Here is a 20,330-nt window from a genome sequence, read left to right as displayed (position 1 = left end):
TAACGCATCCTATTTGATTTTATTCATAAACATTACTTAATTATAAATACTTTTTTAATTTTAGATTTTAAACTTTTTTATATAATTATTACTTAATTATTAAAAATTTCCAAAACTTATAAGCAAAATACAAAAAATAATTTAATATTCTCAAATTTTAAAACAAAAATTATATTCAAACAATATTTTAACTTTATAATATTTTCATTTTACTTTTTCTCTCCCATCTCTCAAAATCTAATAAAATATTTTAATTCAAACTATTTTACTATTATTCACAAATCATCTCATTATTATTTACATATTTTTCATCTCATTTGATTTTCCAAGTAATGCCGTAATCCATTTATGACTTTATTGCGTGAAACTATTTTATTTTTAAAGGATATACTTTATAATTTTTTAATTAATTATATTTTAAATGAGAAATATTTTCATAATCCAGACAAAATCTTTTTGTCTTTTTATTTTTTAAATATTTTCTAAACTCATTAACTATTAAAAAAATAAAATTACAAATTCATTAAAAAATATTTACTTAAATATTAAGTAAAAATTAAAAAATAAAAAATATATTTGGTGGCCACCTCATGTAGGAGAAGTATTTTTTTAAATAATTTATTAAAATAACCTTATTTTATATAAAACTTCTTATTATGATTATATAAATATTTTTTGATGTGTAATTATTATTATTATTATGATTTTATGAGTGGTACTACTCTCACAGAACATTTGGTACCGAATAGGTGTTAATCATTTTTTTATAATTGTTTTATACATTTTTTAATCATTTTAAACATTTTAAAAAAATAAAAATTATAAAATTATTATAAAATATTTTCTTAATTATTATGTAAAATAATTAATAATAAAAAAATAAAAACTCAATTGGATAAAATAAATTCTATACAAAAATGATGTGAGAATAGTATTTCTCTTAAAAAAATGATATACTCACCGCTCCGGCGCTCCTAACTACTATTGGGTGTTACCAGTCATTTTTTAAAATCTTTTTTACTTATAGTTTAAGAAGTGTTTTTTAATAATTTTGTGAATTTTTTTAAAACAAAATATAATTAAAAATTTTAAAAAAATTCATTAAAAAAATAAATAAAAAGGAAAAAAAAAAAAAAAAACAAACAAACAAACTTACGCCTAACGGTAGCTGTCAGTGGTTGCTCGGAGCGGTAGACGTAGCAGGTTCGTTTATCTTATTTTTTTCGTTTTCTTTGCGAGAAGTCCGGCGTTGAACTGTAGATTACCATGTTGGTATTTCCACCGTGATGATTTGGCCTCTCTGTGTACTTCCTGCTCTCGGTCGCTGAAATTACACCAGAACATAGGAGAAAAAAGAAAGAAGAAAAAAATACTGCCTCTTTTTATTTCTCTGTCTGCCGTCAACTCCGCCTACGTTCTCTCTCCATCTCTTTCTGTAGCTCAAGATCTTCCTTGCTTTTGGTGCTTTGAAAGGCAAACCTAAAGGCTGCAGTTCATCGCCACCCTCTTCCTTTGCTCTTATATATGCCCCCCTTTCTCTCCCTCTCAGTTCGTCTTTGCACCTGGATCTCTATTTTCTCCGTTCAACATAGGCCTCAAAGTTCCCGTTTAATTACGGGCTATCGTATTCTTCGAGTTAGGGTTAATTTTTTATTTTTTATTTTTGGTTTACCAGTCCCAGTAGCTTATGCTTTGGATCTGCTTTTCCCCTTGGTTGCTTCCTCCTCAATATCTCATCCGAGTCTGCTTATAAATCAAGCTGAAAAATTTCCAAGTAAAGAAATATTTCCCAGTATTTTCTGGGGAAAGCAGTGAATGATTTGTATAAAAAGCAAAAGCTCCCCAGCATCAAACAGTGCCATGAACCTTGAGTTTTAGTCCACTCTCCTAGGGCTTTGAAACGCAGAGAGAGAGAGAGAGGAAAACAGAGGAGTATTCCACAGAATCAAATTTCCAGCTCCAACAGCATCCGAGTCACCATACCACGTCTGGGTTATTGCGGTTTCGCTCTGCGCCGAGCTCGCTTCTGTCCAATTTCACCGAGGGCTGTGTTGAACCCGGTGCCAACAGGGGCGATTTCACAAAGAGCTCTGACTCAGAGAGATTAATTTCAGGATTCATGAACTACGGTGGCAGTGGAAATTCAGCTTCGCTGAGTTTCCAAGAGTTTGAGGATAAACCACCAGTGGTGGGGCCCACCGAGGCGGCTAGGAACTGTGTGAGCTCCCAGCAGAGCTATTCTAGGGGTCTCCCGCACCATTATCCGAGTTATAGCACGACTGCCACGCATTCTTCTGCAATGGATGGCGCATATGGGTTGGTGGCTTCAATAGCAGTGGATCGCCACGTGCAAACGAAAGCAGATAATTCTAACATTGTTCGGCAAAGCAGCTCGCCTGCTGGTCTGTTCTCCCTGACATCTATCCCAAATGGTATTGTTTCTTGTTCACATTAATCATGTTCTTAGAATGCTTTGAACATTTCCCCCCTTTATTCCTGTTGGATTTTGTGTATAGAATTCACCATAGCCAAGCAATTGAGTTAGGCTATTAGCATTTAGCGCTAGGGTAAAAAAAAAAAAAAAAAATTTCAATCATCTCTGAAATACTTCTGTCATGATTAGTAGCTGGGTTGCAAAACTAAAGATTTATCGATGGCAAGATGCTAGTTACCTGCAATGTGATGCGTGGAATATATCATGATGACTAAAGTCACCGCGGAAGTTTCATTACCCATGCAGTAGGTTGAGCCTAGTGAGCTCTCTTTTTTATGTCTCTGAGTTGTCAAGGAAGCGTGGGAAAAAAATAGTTTTCCTACGAGTGTATCAGACTACTGAGCATAACAGTGGTTTTGGCGCAGTTTTAGTTGAGATTTTATTTCCATGGGATTAATCCAAGGAGTAAAATAGTATGGAAAATTCATTGTCTTATTTATTTTCCGTACATTCCTTGCCATCTAACAAATGCATTGTCTTATTCTAAGATGCTCATAATGTTGGGGAAAAATCCATTCAAAGAGTTGAGCTGTGACAAATTAGATTTTTTCATGATCACACACTAGATAGAGTTATTAAATGATTTATCAGCAAATTGCAGGCTATACGTCCATGAAAGGTGTTGGAAACTTTGATGGGGTACTAAATGATACTGGTGGAGATGTAAATCCATCTGTAAACAGATTGAAGAGCCATATCAGTTTCCCATCAAGACTTCCTTCTTCCCTAGGTCTGTTATCACAGATCTCCGAAATAGGGACTGAAACTGTTGTGGCAAATAGTCCCCTTGATGGAAACCTCGGAAATGGAAATGATGATCCTCGGTTTTATGGCCTTGGGTTACCGTATGGTTATTGGAATGATCCATCGCATCTTGCAGAGAAATTTACTGCCATGAAAAGAGAACAAGATGTTGATGGAAAACTATTTTCTGGTACTAAGGTATCAAATTTGCTTTTGGGTTTGGTTTTCTGCATGTCTTGTTGCCAGTTTCATATAATGTGATTTTCTTTTTCCAACAATTAGAATGGAGGAATTGGAACTCGGGCTCAAACATTATCCCACCACTTGAGTTTGCCAAAGACTTCTTCAGAGATTGTGGCCATGGAAAAGTTCCTGCAATTCCAAGGTTCCGTTCCTTGTAAAATTAGAGCCAAGCGTGGTTGTGCCACCCATCCTCGAAGCATTGCAGAACGGGTAAATTTATCTCTGTTGACTTATAAATTTAAGGCTGCGTTCTCCAAGCAATATAAATTTCTGTTTTAATTGGCGCAAATGCATACTTCTACTGTAGTGAGCATGATATATTATAAGGGTAAGTCACTTTCAGGTAAGAAGAACCCGGATTAGTGAACGAATGAGGAAACTACAAGAGCTTGTCCCTAACATGGAGAAGGTATGGCTTTTCCGTATATAACTTAGCCTGTAGTTATCACCTTCTTTTTTCTTTTAAAATTCAAGATATTTATGTTACTTCTTGGCAGCAAACGAACACGGCAGACATGTTGGACTTGGCTGTCGACTACATTAAAGACCTCCAGGACCAGTTCAAGGTATCAAATGAAAGTTTAAACTTCTACTCCTGATTACATCTGGCCATATTGTATTCGTTTTCTGCTCACGAATTTATGTACTTTGCAGACTCTTAGTGAGAATCGAGCCAACTGCAAGTGTCTAAGCATGCAGAATCCAGTTTCAAATCAAATTACTTGACTTCATGATGCTGCTGTACAGAAAATAAGAGAGTACAAATGGAGAAGAATTCTAAAGAAACCAGATCTTTTTTCATTAATTTGCTGAGTAATATAAAGTACTGGAACTAGCTAGCTTTAGATATTTCCTTTTCAGTTGCCGTCACATAGGAAGTTGGTAGTGTCTTTTCTGTTTTCATAACAGGTTAAGGTCTGTAAAGCTAACAACACTTCCAATTGATCACACGACATATGAAATAGAGGGGTATAGGTCTGTCTAGTTAATATTAATTAATTATGCATGCAAGCAACACGGGTACATATAACATTTTCCAGCCATCTAAATGCATGGGAGTGTACGTAATTACTAGGGTAATTAGATGTATCATGTGGACTTACACCAATGCCGTCGTGTAGAGTTTTAAGATAATATCGATTTCATATGATCATTTTATCATGTGCGTTACCCTCAGTTCAATCAAAGTAATTAGAAAATCAGTTCTACCTTTTATCTTTTAACACTGGAAGGCCGATCTTATTTATGGCCTTTAGAGCCGATATCTCTTCTTCTGCTACATAGTTCTTTACTGGTTGAAGCAAGGCAAACTCTTCATTTAGGGTAGGTTTATTACGCTGTTCGTATCAATGAATCATGCATGCATGTTGGTATCGACTATGCCGAGCTATTCATTGAGGAGCCAATTATTGAGGCCGTGTCTGGGAAGAAAATATCAATGGTCTGAACTTCGGCTCGGATGGCCTTTATGTGACATAAATTATGTCTGTCTCTTTCGATCCATTTCTGCAGAATATGACACTGAATCATTTAAGGCAACAGATTTTAATGATCTGGCCCCACACGTTTCCAGGCCTTTTTTTGGTAAAGAAAGGGGGAAAATGGACCAATGCTTTTTTAAGAAACGAAGGAATCATCTTTCTGTTAAGTTGGGACTTGGGAGGACGGACGCGTGGGGACAGATCGTGAGCCCAGCCATAAAGGAGCCTTACTAAAACTGTTCGGCCGACTACGACACGTCGACACGAGTGGATCTGACCGACAGAGTGATGGGTCTTACCGCTCGTACGCAGTAGTAATGTATAAAAAATGGAAAATGTCAGTGGATTCTCTCAAATTTACCGTTCAATTTTATAGTTTATATATTTTAATATTTTATTTAATAATTAGAAAAATAATTATTAATAAAATTATATATATTTTTATTTTTTAATAATTAAACATGTTAAAAAAATACTTAAAAGAAAATTAAAAAAAAAATTTATAATGAGTAATAACATTAGACAGCCCACTAGCATGAAAATAGAAATATTTGTTATTATTTTTATACCGGGGGATTACTAATATTTAATTTATTATTTTTATTTTTTTATTTAAATATATATATATTTACACGTAGTATAAGAGATAATAAGTATAATTTTTTTATAAAAAATTGGGTGGTGCTATCATCCCACTAAGTGGTATCAATGACAATTTTGTGTGTATTTAGTGAATAAATAATATTTACAGTTATAAAGTGAATAAATATAATTTATTTTTTCAAAAAAATGAGTTTTTTCTTTTTTCTTTTTAATTTTTTTATCATCTTTTTCTGTTTTTGTAGCTATTTTGTTTTTAATTTATATTTTCATAAGTCAAAATGTGGTGTCACGTCAAAGAGATAAAAAAAAAGGTAGTGTAAATTATAAGACATAATAGCATTACCTATTAGTTTAACTAAAAAAACCTGTACAACAATGTGTTCGAATGCCATTGGTTGTAAAACACATTCATCAGATTTTTTACTAGGTATTTAATAACAAAAACTCAACTAATCTAGAGATAGATATGTATTGAGAAAGAATTTTTCGTAAATAATCATTTAAAGAAAAATTATCCTACTCTAATCACACGAAGATAAAGATATTTGATTTATACGATCACTCTGGATCTACTATGTTACTTCATAGAATTGATCAAGCGAATATTTATTCTCAATAAAATCAGCTGCAATCATGTTTCATGATCGCATGTATTGTATTTTTAGTTTTCTTTTAGATATAAAAAATATTTTATTTTATTTTATCTCATCTCATTATTAGAATTTTTTTAAATTTTTATATAAAATATAATAAATAATATAATTTTTTTAAAATATAAAATAATAATAATATTAAAAAATAATATTTTATTTAATTTTATTTATCTCAATTTATTTTATATCAATTAACTATCCAAACAATACTGTTATAGTGTTATGATTCAGGGAGCCAGCATAACCAGGCGTAAGATGCGCCAGTACCATAGTGAATGTACAATGAGCCAGCATGAAGTTAACTAGTTAAGCGCAAGTCAGTCAGATAACATGTTGACAATAAGCCATAGTAGGCCTTATATAAATTGGAACTTTGCTCCTCCCTTAAGCCGAACATTAATGGACCTAAAAAAAGAAGGCCCAAATATGAGTGGACCTCAATCTCAAAAGGGGGGGTTGGTTTAGAGATGCTTCACTCAGCCCATTACGTTTAGTGGGTGATTTTGCAATTTCGAGTTATAAACGGATTCTAAAATTGTACTCCCGCCGCTCTCTGGACATTTCAGAAATTTGAAATGTCCAATAGTTATCTAACACGTGTCAATATTTTCCTTCACCGGTGTGCGCTCTATAATACCGCCCATTTCCCATTTCGAAAAAATTTGCCCATTCCGGCTAGGCTATCTCAATCGAAGAACTTCTTGCTCTTCTTCCTCAGCCTGTTTAGGAGCAAGCAGAGAGCCGCCTCCCTCTCATGCGATCAAGAACAAAAACCCAGACCCTCTTATTCCCTACTGCACTCAAGGTATAATGTCTCTTCACCAATCTCATATCTGTCTTGTGATTTTTGCTTTTTAATCTCATCTTCACTTTCTTTGTGGAAATGAAATATGGGTCCGGATTAATTCTCTTGTTTTCCTGGAATATATCACCGCGTTTCTTGATCTAATTTTTAGTCTGTTTCAGTTGAAGCGTGACAATGCCGGAATCAAGGGACAGAATGTCGAGGCCCGTAGATCACGCGTCACTATTTGCTCGCAGGAGATCTGCCAGTGTTGGAGTTCCTCTCGAAGAACAGGAAGCGGATTCAAACTTGTTCGGATCCCCAATCGAAAGAGTAACTATTGCTACAACGCCAGCAACGCGTGGGCGAACGGCTTTAGGTGCGACAAGAGGTGGTGGGCTCAGAAGAGGTGGATTTGGAACTCCAAGAAGTGTCCGCGGCCGGATTATGTACGGGTCTCCGGCATCGGGTAGGGAAAACTCTCAGAGTACTCGCCGAGGTTCGGTTCGGGGTAGACGCGGGAGCAGTGTCTTACCGTCGTACTACCCCAGAACCCCTCTTCGTGATATTACTTCGGTTGTAAGGGTAATGATGCTACTCTTCTTCAGCCTTTTGATTATCCCGGTTTCTTCTGTTTTGTTTTTAGTCGATTCAATCTTGATTGAATTATTTAGCTAAATTTGAGTCTTTCGTTAATTTTCACAGAATCACTGGTTAATGGCTTTCCTTTCAAGTTATGAATCTTCTTGCTTTTGCTAGATTAGGGACATTAGTTGGGTTCGTTATGATGAATCTTGTTTAGGAGGCATGAAAAGCATTTAATGTGCTTGAATAGGAGTTCAGTTTAATTGCATTCACCTATTTCACCTATTCAACTTTCTTTTCCTAGTAGGCCTTTCTTTCAGCCTTTCTAGTGACTCCGTAGCTGACTGGATAAAGGAAGAACTAGGAGTTGGATCAAGTTCAGTTGGATTTGGTTCTTGAATTAGAAGTTATGTTAGTTTCCCTATTCGGTACAGAAAGAATTTTCAATTATGGGTATTCGGGTGTTTGCATATTTCTTATTCTGGTATGTTTCTCTTGGTTCCATTTGATATTGATCTATTTTCGACAAATCTAGTTTAAATGCGCTTTCTCTTGATTGGTAGTGTTCTTACATCCTTTGTTTATCGAACTCAATACCCCTCACTGTTCTTAAATCCTTTGACACTGCTTTAACAAAATTGGCAAAGCTATTTATTATTTATATCACCCATTATCTATTAGTTGGAGCTGCAGTTATTTGATAATTTGATTTGGGTGTTGAGTATTTCTTTTGGTTGCTTCACTCGAGCACCAAAATCCATTGGCGTCTATGAAGGCTTTGCTACTGATTGTAGTTCAAATACCAAGGGAAATGCACTGATTTTTGAAGGTTTTTAAACCGTCAGATTGGTGTTAAGTTTTTAACTCAGAGTATTCCACGTGACTTGACCTGGAAAACTTATCCTAGGCAATAGAAAGAAGAAGAGCTCGCTTGAGAGATGTCGAAGGCCAACAAATTGAGAATCCTGCCACTGAGGGGCAGAGCGTTGTTGATCCTTCTTTACCAGTGACAGGTGCTCAGCTCGAGCACAATCTCTCTTTGACCTCTCCAAATCCAGCTGTTGGTGTCAAACCTCGCACACCTGCTGTCGGTAAAGTGCCAAAGATTCTGCTTGGAATCGCTAATGAGAATGTCGGAGAATCAGAGCTCGTGACACCCCAGAAGAAGCTATTAAACTCAATTGACAAAGTTGAGAAAGTGGTAATGGAGGAACTGCAGAAACTGAAGAGGACACCAAGTGCTAAGAAGGCGGAGAGAGAAAAAAGAGTTCGTACTTTGATGTCTATGCGTTGATTCTTTTCAACTTTACAGCAGGTACAGGAGAACCGAGTCAGCGGAAGCACCTAGAATTGAAAGATTAATCATCATCTGATGATATCAGGTACTCCTGAAGTAGATATATCTCATATTTTTCCTACTTGGTTGGCGTAGAACCAGATTGGCATGTTTGTTTCTTTTCACCATCATTCTTTGATGGTTATGAGTGGTTGTAACAATTGTTTTGAGCTGATGTATATAGTGGCTATATCTCTGAATTTCGGCTACATTTTTGTTTACTTCGGACAGCCTTACGCTATCTTGCACACTTGTCGAGAATGACAAAATAAGCGTATCATACTATGAAGGCCGTTCATACATGGCTCTTCCAAAAATTATTAGAAAAACCATAAAAATTATGAATAATGTTAGATATATTGCTATATAATCAAAAGCCTACGAATCTATTATAACTAGAGAATACCTTAGAAACGGTCGGGCTTGTAATAGCCCAAGATCAACCAATCACTAAATAATTGACATTTAGGCTTTCCACTACAGCTATTCTATGGTTGCACTACATCTGATTATTGTGTATTTCAGAAACAAGTAAATCCTTGAGATAGAGGCTCTCGCACCCTTTGCACCGTCCTCCCTTCTCGCATCCCTCTTACATCCCCATTGTCGAAATTCTAGAAAAATATGAAATATTTGAACTGGAATCGTGGCCAGTGTTCTACGAAAGAGAATGAAATTGGAACTGGCCTTTTTCAAATTTGGAAACTCTAGAAAAATCTGAAAAATTGCACTTTTAAATCACAGAATTTATCACAGGTGATGCCGATGCTTTTTATCCATACGAAAGTTTTCTAAAGGTTCAGGATTGTTCACTCTGATTCCATGAAAGCCTTTCTTGTAAGCTTCTCAGCATGTCTTGCATTTTTAGTGCCTAGCCTCTCCAACCATACCTCAACAATTCCTGTGCACAAAATCAAAGGGCCTTCTAGCCACAGAGCTAAAGCTAAAAAAGATTTGATCTTTTTGAGGGGTTTCCATTTTTTCATGCTCTGGTGGCTCACTGCCATTGCGAAGATTCTAAAAGCAACCATTTGTGGGTTAAAAATGTCTAACGGGGCTTTGTTGGAGCTTACGGGCGGAAGAGATGGGCATCGACAAAGACGAAGAGAGGGGCAGAGAGCTAAAAGCTTATTTCTGTGGTGCTTAGAATGGTTTTTGTGTGGTAAAGTTTATTTTTCTTATTGTGTTTTTTCTTTCATGGTAACCACTAAATGCCAAATGGAGGGCTGCTCTTGGACATTTATTAGCCTGACCGTTTTTGTTATAACTACTTATAAGGAGATCTTTATTGTTAACGTTGTGTTTTGTATGCCTTACGATCAGTCTCTTAGAAGTCAAGGTCTTTGGTTTTGGGCTTGTAAATATAGAGAAAACGCCAAAAGGGGGGTGGTAGGTCCTTGGGTGGCCGAGGAACCTCTGATGCCAAAATGAGTAATACTTTTGGTAAATGTGTAGGAGAGTAACAAGAATAGAGAGAGTTTAGAGAGTCTAGAGAGTAACGAATATGTAGAGCGTAACCCCCTTTCGGTATCTAGGGGTTTCCTTTTATACTCTGCTTCAAGGGTTAGGCAATTATGCCCTGCTGAAATCCCTGCTGCCATACTCATTTAATGTTGCATAATCTTCTGAGAATGCATTTAATACGGTGTGCTCCTCTGGTGAGTGTATTTAATGCGACGTGACTCTCTACTTTATCTTAAGGTTCAATCCCATCGAGATGATTTGTTATTCTTCCCTTTTCACAAGAGGCAGATTTTTCGTGCTTCTTGAATAATGGACTGTCCTCTACTCGATGGTCCTGAATTTGATTTATGTGGGTCGAGAGCCCTTTAATTGGATTAATAGGTGGTTAGGTTGGTGCAAGCCCTTGGGTGTTGGGCTCAGCCACTGGGCATTTTGGGTTTGGGAAAAACCTCCAAACATTTATAGAATAAATAGGAATGAATTATTTCTAAGTTAAATATTACAAATCATTCGCCGAATTGAGTGAGACAACAATTAGATGCCTTGTTGTTTCTTAATAATGCAAGATAAACAAGTAATGCTAAAGACCAAATGTGAGGAGCTTCGCTATTCATTATCCTTTATATATATTATATAGCACTTATTTTTTTTTCTTTTATTTTTTTTTTAAATTTTTTTGATTTTATTCCACTTAAACTAATTGAGTTCTTTTACTTATTATTCATATACCATACATTTGGTATGGAAAAAAATAAAAAACTCATGTGTAGTGTGTAGTATTGGAATGATGAGTATGATTTTTCTTTGTTTGATATCATTGAGATTCTTTCAACCTTATGGACCACTGAGGACGGCAATTGGCATCCTCTCTTACCGATCGTTATCATATCAATGGTAATCGTCATCAATATTATCGATTGATTATAATGCTGCATATATAATTATATCTTGCACAGAAATTCACACTCTGAGAAAAGTGTTGGATTTTTCTATAGTACGAAATTTATTTTATTTTTAAATATGAATAGAGAGACATTAATACTTAATTATAAGATATAGAGAGAATAAATTTGTAAATGTCCAACCTTGTTATAGTCCCAGTCATCCTCTCGTTTTCCTGCGTTTGTCGACGTCAAAGGTTACTTGAATATCAAACCATTCCCCCCAAATGCGACGAAACAAAATCCTTTCTTCAGATATTGGAAATTGAGTTATGTTATATGATCATCTTATTCCGAAGAGATTGCGAGAAAGATTGGGCAAGATCGTTGGCTTGGATATGGAAGATTAAGATAAAGATGATGCTTCGGGTATTATCTCATTGATCAGGTTCTTTCAATTCTATGGACCACACTCCAGATGGCAGCTAGTTGAGCTATGACAAAATAGCAATAAATAATCATCCGCAGCATCATGCATTAGGAAGAAGAAAAAAAGTGTTTATGCAGAGGAAGTGTTTCTATTATAATTTTAATATTCTCAAACCAATGAAGATTAAAGATGGTAAGATATCACATCCATGCATAGGCAACTGCTGACATCTAGCAGAGTATCCGTACAAATATTTTGAATCCATGAGAGAAACAATGCTCCGGCGTTATATAAAAAGTCTCCTATACCGTTCTTTCATCAACACCTTAATTTCTAGAAACCACCTTCTGGCAATTGCTTTGTTACAAACATGAATTCAACGATGCCTGATTTCCAAAACTGTGCAATACTTCTCATCTGTCTAGCCTCCATTTGGTTGATAGGATTCTTTTTTATCAGACCTCGAACCAAACCACGCCTTCCTCCGAGCCCACGAGCCCTACCGATCATCGGACACCTCCACCTCCTCAGCAGAATACCTCACCAATCTCTTCACAAACTCTCAAATCAACATGGACCTTTGATATATTTACTCTTTGGCTCCAAACCTTGTGTCATCGTTTCCTCTCCGGAAATGGCCAGAGAGTGCCTCAAAACAAACGAATTTTGTTTCCTGAACCGCCCCAAAATGGCTAACATAGACTATCTCACGTATGGCTCCGCTGACTTCACCATGGCACCCTACGGACCCTACTGGAAGTTCATGAAAAAGCTTTGCATGACCGAACTTCTTAGCGGCCGAACACTTGAGCAGCACCTTCCTATCAGGGACCAAGAAATAAAGCAGTTCTTACAGCTATTGCTTAAAAAGGCTAAGGCTAATGAGGCAGTTGATGTTGGAGCAGAACTCATAAGGTTGACAAACAACATAATATCGAGGATGGCACTAAGAAAAAGGTGTTCAGAGAATGAAGACGAAGCTAACGAGGTGAGAAAGTTGGTGGAAGAGATGTGTGAGCTCGCTGGTAAAGCTAATGTGTCAGAGATGATTTGGTTTTGTAAGAACTTAGATTTGCAAGGATTTGGGAAAAGGCTCAAGGATGTGCGCGACAGGTATGACGCTATGATGGAGAGGATAATGAAGGAACACGAAGCGGCGAGGAAAAAGAAGGAGATGGCAGTAGATGGAGGTGATGGCATAAAAGACGTTCTGGACATTTTGCTTGATGTATACGAGGATGAAAGCTCCGAGATTAGATTGACCAGAGAAAATATCAAGGGCTTCATAATGGTAGACGTTTCCTTGACCCGAATGGAGAAACAAAACACACATACATCCGCATGTTTTTTGTTACTTTATTTTGATCGTTAAACTGAAAAGGATTTGTCCTTACTAGTTGCTCCCTTGCATCTGGCTAAAACTGAATTGAATTTTGTATCATGCAGAATATGTTTGGAGCCGGGACAGACACGTCGGCCGTGACAACTGAATGGGCGATGTCGGAGCTAATTAATCACCCAGATGTGATGGCTAAAGCAAGGCAAGAGATCGATATGGTGATCGGAAAGAGCAAAACAGTTGAGGAGTCTGATATAGCTAACCTTCCCTACATCCAAGCTATAGTGAAGGAAACTCTAAGGCTTCACCCAACTGGTCCATTGGTTGTGAGGGAGTGCACTGAAGACTGTATTATAGCTGGTTATGAAATTCCGGCAAAAACCCGGCTCTTTGTTAATGTGTGGGCTATCGGAAGGGACCCAAACCACTGGGAGAATCCGCTTGAGTTCTGGCCGGAGAGATTTCTTAACAAAGAGGAGATGGGAAAGAGCCAATTGGATGTGAGGGGGCAACACTTCCATCTGTTGCCATTTGGGACTGGAAGAAGAAGTTGCCCCGGAGCAACGTTAGCATTGCAGGTTGTCCAAACAACTCTAGCTGTTATGATTCAATGCTTTGAATGGAAGGTTGGCGATGGAGGACATGGTAGTGTGGACATGGAAGAGGGGCCGGGGATTTCCCTTCCACGGGCTCATCCTCTCGTTTGTGTCCCTGTGGCTAGGCTCAGTCCCTTTCCATTAATTTGACTCGTACTTGTGGGCAGCTTCTAAATCCTATTATACTCAATTCTCTTTGGTGGCGAATGGCGAGGGCCCAAGTCTGCGTTCCTGCATTTATTCAGAAGTTATGGAGATTGTAGTCTGTAGTTATTCCTGGGTGTCATCAGTAATTTCGTTTTCACAAAATGGTCTTTGTTCTTCGTTTTTTCTGGGTTTTATTTTTATTTTGACGTGTTGACGATGTACAGTAGCATGGTCTTGTCTTCTCGAATTTCCGCTGTACAAACTGAAGCAAAATTGAATAAAATCGATTTGGGCAGGATAATCAAACCATAATTCAATTGCTACCACATAGAATTGTATAAATCAATAAAAGTGCAAATACAGTCTTTAAATATCCACATGACCTCTATACATTGAAGTAATGCTATAGTTGATAATAAAAAGACTATTTGCAAACTTGCTTACACAAAATACACCCAAGCAGTGTGTTTACACGACTTGTAAGTTATAACCACCTGAACCCCGGTAAATATTATCATGGTGCAGGGATTCTTTCAATCAACGGATAACGAAGTTGTTGGGAAGAGGAAGGAGCTAACCGAGTCGGCTAACTTCATAGTTACCATGTCGTCTTGGTCGAGTTGACAGAGTCATGACAAACATTAGCCAAAAATTGAATTCAAGTACGTACGCTATGCATTTCTTTTGAAAAAGTGAATAAATATATGATTTATATAAAACAAAATTAAATTTTTAATAAGAAACTTTACTATTTTTTAAAAAGATTGTATAGTATTTACACAACACATAAATGTATTTATCATTACTCTTAAAATTCAACCATTTGATCCTTCGGGTCATTTATCCGGTTTTGGAATTCTCCAAGCTCAACCTACTCGGGTGGACTCTACAGAGGCCTTTTTCAAAAGGAGATGCCTCAAAACACAGAAAGAACTCCAAGAAAACAAGAATCTACCTATTATTCAGGGTAATTTGGCAAAAACAAAATGGTTCCTTCCCTATATCTTTATACACTAGTCCAGATGCTAAGAATGATTTACTTATCATGATTATAAATTTTATAACTTCCAAAATAGGCATTTCTCTGAGTGGGGTATTTTTATCGAACAGTTGATGGTTGATCAAAAAGGCCCTGTGAATTAAGCAGCAAGAACCCCGTATATGTGCTTACTGGACGGCCTTCCTTTCTAGAAGGAAAATGATATACCCTCCGCTCCTTCAGCTGGGAGCTGCGGCTTACATTTTTTTTTTTTTGAATTTGTTTTTTACTTCATGATTAAAGAAATAATTTTTAATGATGTTGTAATTTAAAAAAAAAAAAAATTAAAAATGTTAAAAAAATACATATAAAAAATACTAAATATAACTAACGGTAGCTCTAGCAGTAGTTGGGAGCAGTGGACGCAGCATAGTCCTAGTCCAAATCATGCATTTAACTTGCACTCCTCACCTGTTCTTTTGTAGGGATTTATTTGAAAAAAAATATTATTACTTACAAGTTTGTTTTGTAGGGATGTTATGATGGCAGTAAAGGATTTTTTTTTAGGTAATGAGTTTCCTCGATTGTATATTTCATCCTACATTGTTCTTATTTTGAAGGTGAAGACCCTCTCAGTTTTGATAAATTTCGGCCAATAAGCTTTTGTAATGTTATTTACAAGGTCTTTGCTAAATTGCTCATCAATAGATTTTCATTGTATCTGGAAAAAATGATTTCTCCCAAGTAAGGTGGTTTGTGAAAGGGAGGAGTATTTTCCAGAATATCTCTCTTACTCAAGAAATGTTATCTTTTATACATAAGCAATCAAGGGGTGGAAATGTTATGGTAAAAATTGATATGAGTAAGGTGTATGACAAGGTGGAGTGAAGGTTTTTTATGCATGTCTTAAGGGACTTTGGTTTTCCAGAAGGGTTTTGCAAGTTGATTTTTAACTGTGTTGCAACGCCTTGGTTTTCAGTTATAATGAACGACACTTATAAGGGTTTCTTTAAATCCAATAGAAGTCTTCGACAAGGGAACCCGTTGTCTCCGTATCATTTCATTATTGTACAGGAAGTGTTGACTTGATTGATTAATTCGAAGGTGGCGGAGAGGAAGATCGGGTTGTTCTCTCATCCAACCAATGCTCCGAGTGTCTCACATCTCCTTTATGCTAATGATGTAGTGGTGTTTTGTTGGAAACCATAAAATTGTATGATAGGTGGTCGGGTCAATTGGTCAATTACGACAAGTCCGCGATATTTTTTCCTGAACATTTGCCTCTGTGTCGGATTAGGGAGATCTTGAATGAGACGGGTTTCTCTGAAGGTATGTTTCCTTTTACTATCTAGGTGCTCCGATTGTGGATGGTTGTCTAGAAATTTTGCATTTCGAACCATTAATTGAGACGATCTCTAAGAAGATGGCGGGGTGGAGGAATAGGTTGCCGTCACAAGGTGGTAGACTGGTGTTGTTACGACACGTTCTTTTTAGTACGCCTATTCATCTCATTTCAGTTCTTAAAATGCATAAAAATGTGATAAAGAGGTTGCATTCTTTGTTTGCATCCTTTTTTAGGGGTGATTAGGGCGGTATGGGGAAGCAGAAGTGGAGGTCCTGAAGAAAATGTGTGCGCCAGTGGAGGAGGGTGGGGTATGTGTGCGTGATATTGGTGAAGTGCAGAGATCCATTTTGATGAAATTTGGTTGGCAGTTATTACATCAAGATGCCATATGGGCGAAGTTTTTCGGGCAAAATACTTGAAGCACGCCACCTTGTTCTTAATTTAGAGTGCCAGGCTAGTCCTGTTTTTTGAAAGAGAATAGTTGAGGAGCTTCCTGGTCTCCTGCAGAATTCAAGATGGAAAGTACCAAAAGGCAATATTTCCTTATGGTTCAATAAATTCATGGGTGAGAGGTCTTTGTTTGAAGCTGTTGATAACGTGGTAAAGCCTTCGATCCGAGTGAGGGAGTTGATGATTTATGATGGTGGGATGTGGATTGTTTGCAGAGTATGCTTGGTTAGCCATTGGCGAGAGAGGTCATGACAATCGTGGGGAACTTAAAGGAAGCTAAAGATGTCTTGATATGGCTCCTCGATTAACATGGCGTTTTTTCGACTAAATTGGCATGGGAGTTAGTCCGAGTGAGGTGGCAGAATTTTGGTTGGGCAAAATGGATATGGAACAAATGGCTTCCTTCTAAGAGCATTAGCATTGGCTTCATCAAAGCCATCTTCAAAATTTGATAAAAAGTACAAATTTTCCATAAATCTAAAATCTTCCTATCCATAATCTCACATTGGATTAGCCATTGGATTCATCAAAATAATAATATAATATTATTATTTTAATAATAATATAATTTTTTTTTTTCATATTTTACAATTAAACTAACTATATATACATTAATAATTTGATCTCAAATTACTCCACCATGTGAATAAACTACACAAATATGTTAATATATCCCAAAATTGGTGCAATGCAATGCAAAAGAAGTGAGTAAAAAAATATCCTGTTTTGGTTGCAGTATAATGTACTACTGCTGGTCATGGATATTTAACGAAGTGTAGTTTATTTATGTATTAGTGCAATACTCTAGTAATTTGATCTCAAAATATCCATGTGAATAAACTACACAAATAAGACCTGCTTCCTGAAAGCTAGAATGGAGACAACCAACATCGCCCAAATATCCAAATAGAATTGTATAAATAAAATCTGCTAGAGTTCATTCAGAAAGACACATCCTGAGATTTTTCATTGAAATTCAGCCTCAAGTCATCAATGACACCACATAACAATTACACTAATTCACAATGAATAAATGATACAATAAACAACTATGCTTCAGATTTTTCCATTCATAAACAGATCCAAATACACATTTTCTCAATACAAACAGCTTCTAATCACAATTCACTTCCAAAATATCCCAAGTATTTCCAAAGTATTCCCAGACAAGTTTAAGAATACAACCTCAAAATATTTCCAAAGTATTTCCACAAACAGATCCAGCAAATACAAGTTGATTCATAAAAACCAACTTCCAAACCAAGTCCAAAAACTAAACTAACATTCAGAAATTCCATTTGTATTTCCATTCAAAAAAATAGAAAGTCATCCATTCATAGTGGCTGCCCAGCCACATGCTTCATTATGAAGTCTTGTGGCTAAGCAGCCACTAGAAGCTGGAAATGCATAGGTCATTCGGATATACCATCTGAATCACTCATTGACTCTTTCCAAATTTTTTTCTGAACTTTACGGAAGTAGGCTTGCTGCATGGCATTCATACCAGAAAGATCCTTGCCCATCATCTCAGCATCAAACTTTCTTTTATCAAGATCCAGTTGTGCACCTCTATCACGATTAACCTTCGTCTGCCATTCTCTTCTCTCCGCCATGAACAATCGTCTATCCTCGGTCATTGCTCCTAATGCCGTATTGAACTCAGCATCAGATGATTCTTGAGCCTTTCGCTTCCTCAAGTTTTCCTTTTCAGCCTTTTTTCCAGCAGGCCTTTCAACATGCTCCTCCACAACATCGCCCAAAACTTCACTTGACTGTTCATTGGAAGGACGTTTATCATGTGGCTTTCTCCTCGTATTCAGCGTATTCAAATGTTGATGCCATTTGGGTTGGTGTCTCAAAAGATTCCAAGAATGGTCCATTGTAAAATTCCCTCGTTCCATCTCTTTGTACAATATTTTTGCCTTTTCAATCTGAAAAAAGTTTTAAAGAATAGTGTCAAATAATAAATCTTTGAATAAGTAGACCATATTATTAAAGGAAAAGTGTACATACCTTATCTTGTTCGGTTGCACCACTCGGGTGCAATGACTCTACTTGAGCTAGATATGCACAAAACTTATTTGTGCATTTCTGAATCATGGACCAACGATTGATCAATGATCCAACCGAACGGTTCATAGTTTGTGATTTTTTATATTCGTGATAAAATTCAGAAATCCTCTCCCACATTTGAGTGGATTTCTGATCAGTTCCCCGAATGACATCAGTACTAATGTTGAGCCAACCAGAGACAAGTACATTATCCTCCTCAACAGTGAAAGAAGCTCCTCTTTGAACTTTTTTTGTTGGAGGCCTCTTTTCACCGTGAAGGGGGGTTGAAGCGACCACAACATTAGAATGCTGTGAGAATGTTGGAGTGGTAATAGGACCTTCTCCTCCACTTTGTAAGAGAGTGGTGAAGAATGGGTTCTCATCCAACAGATTGTCCATCCTAGGAGAATTATAATTATTAAGTTGTCAGACAATGCAACACATACAACGCAGCACAATAAACAAGACAGTACATTTCAAGCTTTTAACATCAGCATATATAGCAGTATATGACTCTACTTGACACGAAAAAATCTGCTAGTAAGATACACAAACAGTAAGAAAAAACAGAACACTTTTGAGAATTTAAGTCTGAAAATCTGAACTTAAATCTGCTACTAAGACACAAAAACAGTACCACCTCATAGAGATTTTTTACTAATAAAAACAAAACAGTACCACCTCACTTGTACTTTTTGACTCATAAAAACAAAACACCTCATTGAAATTCTACTTAAATCTGAAATTCTACATAAATAGCAATAGTTGAAGTACATTTCAACTATAACATTTTTATTTTTTAAAGTCTAAAACAGGTTTACCATTTATTTGCATGAATAACAATCTCATACCAGAAAGAATCAATACTAAATGTTATAAGCACACATGAGTTGGTTTTCAGATGTTATGGATCCAGAAAATACAATACCAGAATCTGTGTGCTTGCTAGAGCCAAAAGCAAGATTGAGTGCACCTTAGAAAATCACAAAATTAATAAAACCAAAGTCAGTCATATGCATTGGAAGCCACCAAAGTTAAGTGCAGTAAGATAAATATGATATTTTTATGTACTTGGTATATTGGAACTCTAAAAATGCTTAATGCTTTACATATGTAGCAGAGAGGAAATAAATAGAGAGGAAATAAATACTTAATGTGTTGGTATAATGAAATTAGTACTAGGCTGTGAGATGGTTAAAATGCTTTACATATGTAGCAGCCCTTCTACTTGCAAAAAAGAAAAAGAAAAGGCAATATTGTTAATTATTGTTAATAGCCAATATTGTTACCAGATTAATAGCCAAAAGGCATTAATACCTTGAGAGAAAATTAACCGGACCATCAATACATATTTCTTAATATAGCCACATTCCATTTAAAATATTGCTCCTAAAATTGCTCCAGAAAATAACCTTTCCAACATTCAGATTATGTACAAACATAAACACAAATGTTATTGAAGTAGCTACAATAGGATATCTTATACCATAGAACACTCAGCCCATAAGATCCCAAACTATTTTTCTCCTTCAAAATATTTCTTTAACTAATTTAGCAAATGGAATCACAAAAAAAAAAAAAAAAAAAAAATAACCAACAACAACAACAATTATTGGGCTGAGCAGGGTGAAAAAGTATGGGGCATTATTGATTTGTGATTGATTGTTTCATGGAGTTGAACTTGATTGTAAACTCCTGTTGTTTCTTTAGAAAGTAAACGATTG

The 20,330-nt window shown here is 36.3% G+C and overlaps 4 protein-coding genes across 5 annotated transcripts; 3 read left to right on the top strand and 1 right to left on the bottom strand.

Annotated features, from left to right (window-relative positions):
- Window positions 1-1,209: 1,209 nt before the first annotated feature.
- Window positions 1,210-4,496, top strand: LOC122278332 (transcription factor bHLH130-like). Its single transcript, XM_043088520.1, has 6 exons — window positions 1,210-2,432; window positions 3,096-3,436; window positions 3,521-3,691; window positions 3,825-3,890; window positions 3,979-4,047; window positions 4,136-4,496. The coding sequence occupies exons 1-6, from the start codon at window positions 2,120-2,122 to the stop codon at window positions 4,205-4,207; spliced, it is 1,032 nt and encodes a 343-aa protein (XP_042944454.1). The 5' UTR covers window positions 1,210-2,119; the 3' UTR covers window positions 4,208-4,496.
- A 2,367-nt stretch (window positions 4,497-6,863) lies between these two features.
- On the top strand, window positions 6,864-9,132 carry LOC122278188 (protein POLYCHOME-like). 2 transcript variants are annotated; one of them, XM_043088307.1, is made up of 3 exons: window positions 6,864-7,023; window positions 7,185-7,587; window positions 8,495-9,132. In XM_043088307.1, exons 2-3 carry the CDS (start codon window positions 7,198-7,200, stop codon window positions 8,879-8,881), a joined length of 777 nt encoding a protein of 258 aa, XP_042944241.1. In that variant the 5' UTR covers window positions 6,864-7,023; window positions 7,185-7,197; the 3' UTR covers window positions 8,882-9,132. The 2 variants fall into 2 exon arrangements, with proteins under 2 accessions (XP_042944241.1, XP_042944242.1); XM_043088308.1 differs by having other exon boundaries at window positions 6,877-7,023; window positions 7,175-7,587.
- A 2,725-nt stretch (window positions 9,133-11,857) lies between these two features.
- LOC122278770 (3,9-dihydroxypterocarpan 6A-monooxygenase-like) lies at window positions 11,858-14,092 on the top strand. Its single transcript, XM_043088966.1, has 2 exons — window positions 11,858-12,989; window positions 13,145-14,092. The coding sequence occupies exons 1-2, from the start codon at window positions 12,069-12,071 to the stop codon at window positions 13,781-13,783; spliced, it is 1,560 nt and encodes a 519-aa protein (XP_042944900.1). The 5' UTR covers window positions 11,858-12,068; the 3' UTR covers window positions 13,784-14,092.
- A 3,874-nt stretch (window positions 14,093-17,966) lies between these two features.
- On the bottom strand, window positions 17,967-19,005 carry LOC122279513 (glutathione S-transferase T3-like). Its single transcript, XM_043090199.1, has 2 exons — window positions 18,568-19,005; window positions 17,967-18,485 (listed from the first exon to the last, which is right to left on the bottom strand). Exons 1-2 carry the CDS (start codon window positions 19,003-19,005, stop codon window positions 17,967-17,969), a joined length of 957 nt encoding a protein of 318 aa, XP_042946133.1.
- Window positions 19,006-20,330: the final 1,325 nt, after the last annotated feature.

Source organism: Carya illinoinensis, chromosome 10, assembly GCF_018687715.1.
Source record: "Carya illinoinensis cultivar Pawnee chromosome 10, C.illinoinensisPawnee_v1, whole genome shotgun sequence".
NCBI classification, from domain to species: domain Eukaryota; kingdom Viridiplantae; phylum Streptophyta; class Magnoliopsida; order Fagales; family Juglandaceae; genus Carya; species Carya illinoinensis.
Note: the sequence above shows the minus strand (reverse complement) of the source record. Positions and strands in the feature narration are given on the sequence as shown.